At 49.2% G+C, this 1,323-nt stretch overlaps 1 protein-coding gene across 1 annotated transcript in view; it reads right to left on the bottom strand.

Annotated features, from left to right (window-relative positions):
• EMH_0016870 (uncharacterized protein) overlaps window positions 1–923 on the bottom strand; it is a gene marked incomplete at both ends in the record, with an annotated part of 6,814 nt that extends 5,891 nt beyond the window's left edge. The window contains 2 exons of the mRNA XM_013500756.1: window positions 83–473; window positions 579–923. Coding sequence (XP_013356210.1) covers window positions 83–473; window positions 579–923 — 736 coding nt within the window. The remainder of the gene's footprint in view (window positions 1–82; window positions 474–578) is intronic.
• Window positions 924–1,323: the final 400 nt, after the last annotated feature.

Raw genomic sequence — 1,323 nt, 5'->3', positions numbered from 1 at the left:
ATATATATATATATATATATATATATATATATATATATATATATATATATATATATATATATTTGTGTTGCGGTGTACGTACACTTGATGGCAGCAGCATCTGCATCATTCTGTACGAGTGCAGCAACCGGCGGAATACACATTTTATTTTTTAGGTTAGTTTCTCCATCGAGCTGTAGACTATCAACGTAAGCAACGCCGCAGGGGTCAGCACAGTTGAGAAGAACGAGGTCAGCAGGAACAGCTTCATCAGCAGCAAGTTTAACAATACTGCCGGGTGTGAGATCAGCCCAGGCTACGGTGATAAGTCCCTGGGGTGTACATACACTGCAACGTCTCTCGTTTTCAAGTCTATCAGCTCTCGCTCTACTGAGGTTTTCATATCCATCTTTTGCTGCAGTAATCACCATAACTAAACAAAGAGGAAACAGAAACGTAGGCATCCCGTCGCTGTCACTTATTTGGGGTATCATCTGCAACACAGCCATAATTAAAAAATAAAAGTTCGCCGGCTGGGTTATCTGAGAAAGCAAATTCAGCGGCAAGAAACTCCACCAAGTATACTGCGTTGTGCGTACACAGTTCGTCCAGCTGTGTAGGCCTAGAGCAGCGTTGGCCGGGCAATCAGGTTGCTGCTGCTGCTGCTGCTTTGTGTGTTTCTTCTTTTTCTTTTTGTTCTTGTCTTCTGTTTGTTCTTCTTCTTCTTCTTCTTCTTGCTGCTGCTGCGCAGCTGCTGCTGCTGCTGCTGCTGCTGCTGCATGCGTTCGAACCACCAAGTTTCCTAAACGCTTCTGCTGCGCTGAACCCTCCTCAAACTTCACCGCCCACCGCTCAATACCCAGCCGCTCCAGCGCCACCCACAGCAGCTGCACGGGCCACTCGGCCCCGCACACGCGCGGGCACAGCCGCGCCCACAACCCCATCTCCTCTCACCTTGCAGACGTTTTACTTCTCCTTTTTATTCTAGTTTTTCTTTTTTTTTTGGTGTTGTTGTTAAGGTGGTGATGCTGCTGCTGCTGATGATGGTGCTGAGGATGATGGTGGTGCTGCTGGTGATAATTACGGTGGTTATGGTGTTCAGGGGGAGAGAGGGGAGGAAGAAAGGATGCTGCTGCTGCTGCTGCTGCTGCTGCTGTTGCTGCTGCTGATGCTGGTGGTGCTCGTGGTGATAGTGCGGCTCGATGTGATGGAGCTAGTGTCACTGAACGTGCTGCTAATGCTGCTCCTGCTGCTGCTTCTAATGCTGCTGCTGCTGCTGCTGCTGCTACTGCTGCTAGTGCTGCTACTGCTACTGCTGCTGCTGCTGCGGCTCCTGCGGAAGAC

The sequence above is a fragment of the Eimeria mitis genome, genomic scaffold (assembly GCF_000499745.2).
Source record: "Eimeria mitis Houghton genomic scaffold, Emh_scaff581, whole genome shotgun sequence".
In the NCBI taxonomy this organism is placed as follows: Eukaryota; Apicomplexa; class Conoidasida; order Eucoccidiorida; family Eimeriidae; genus Eimeria; species Eimeria mitis.
This window is presented reverse-complemented; position numbering and strand designations above follow the sequence as displayed.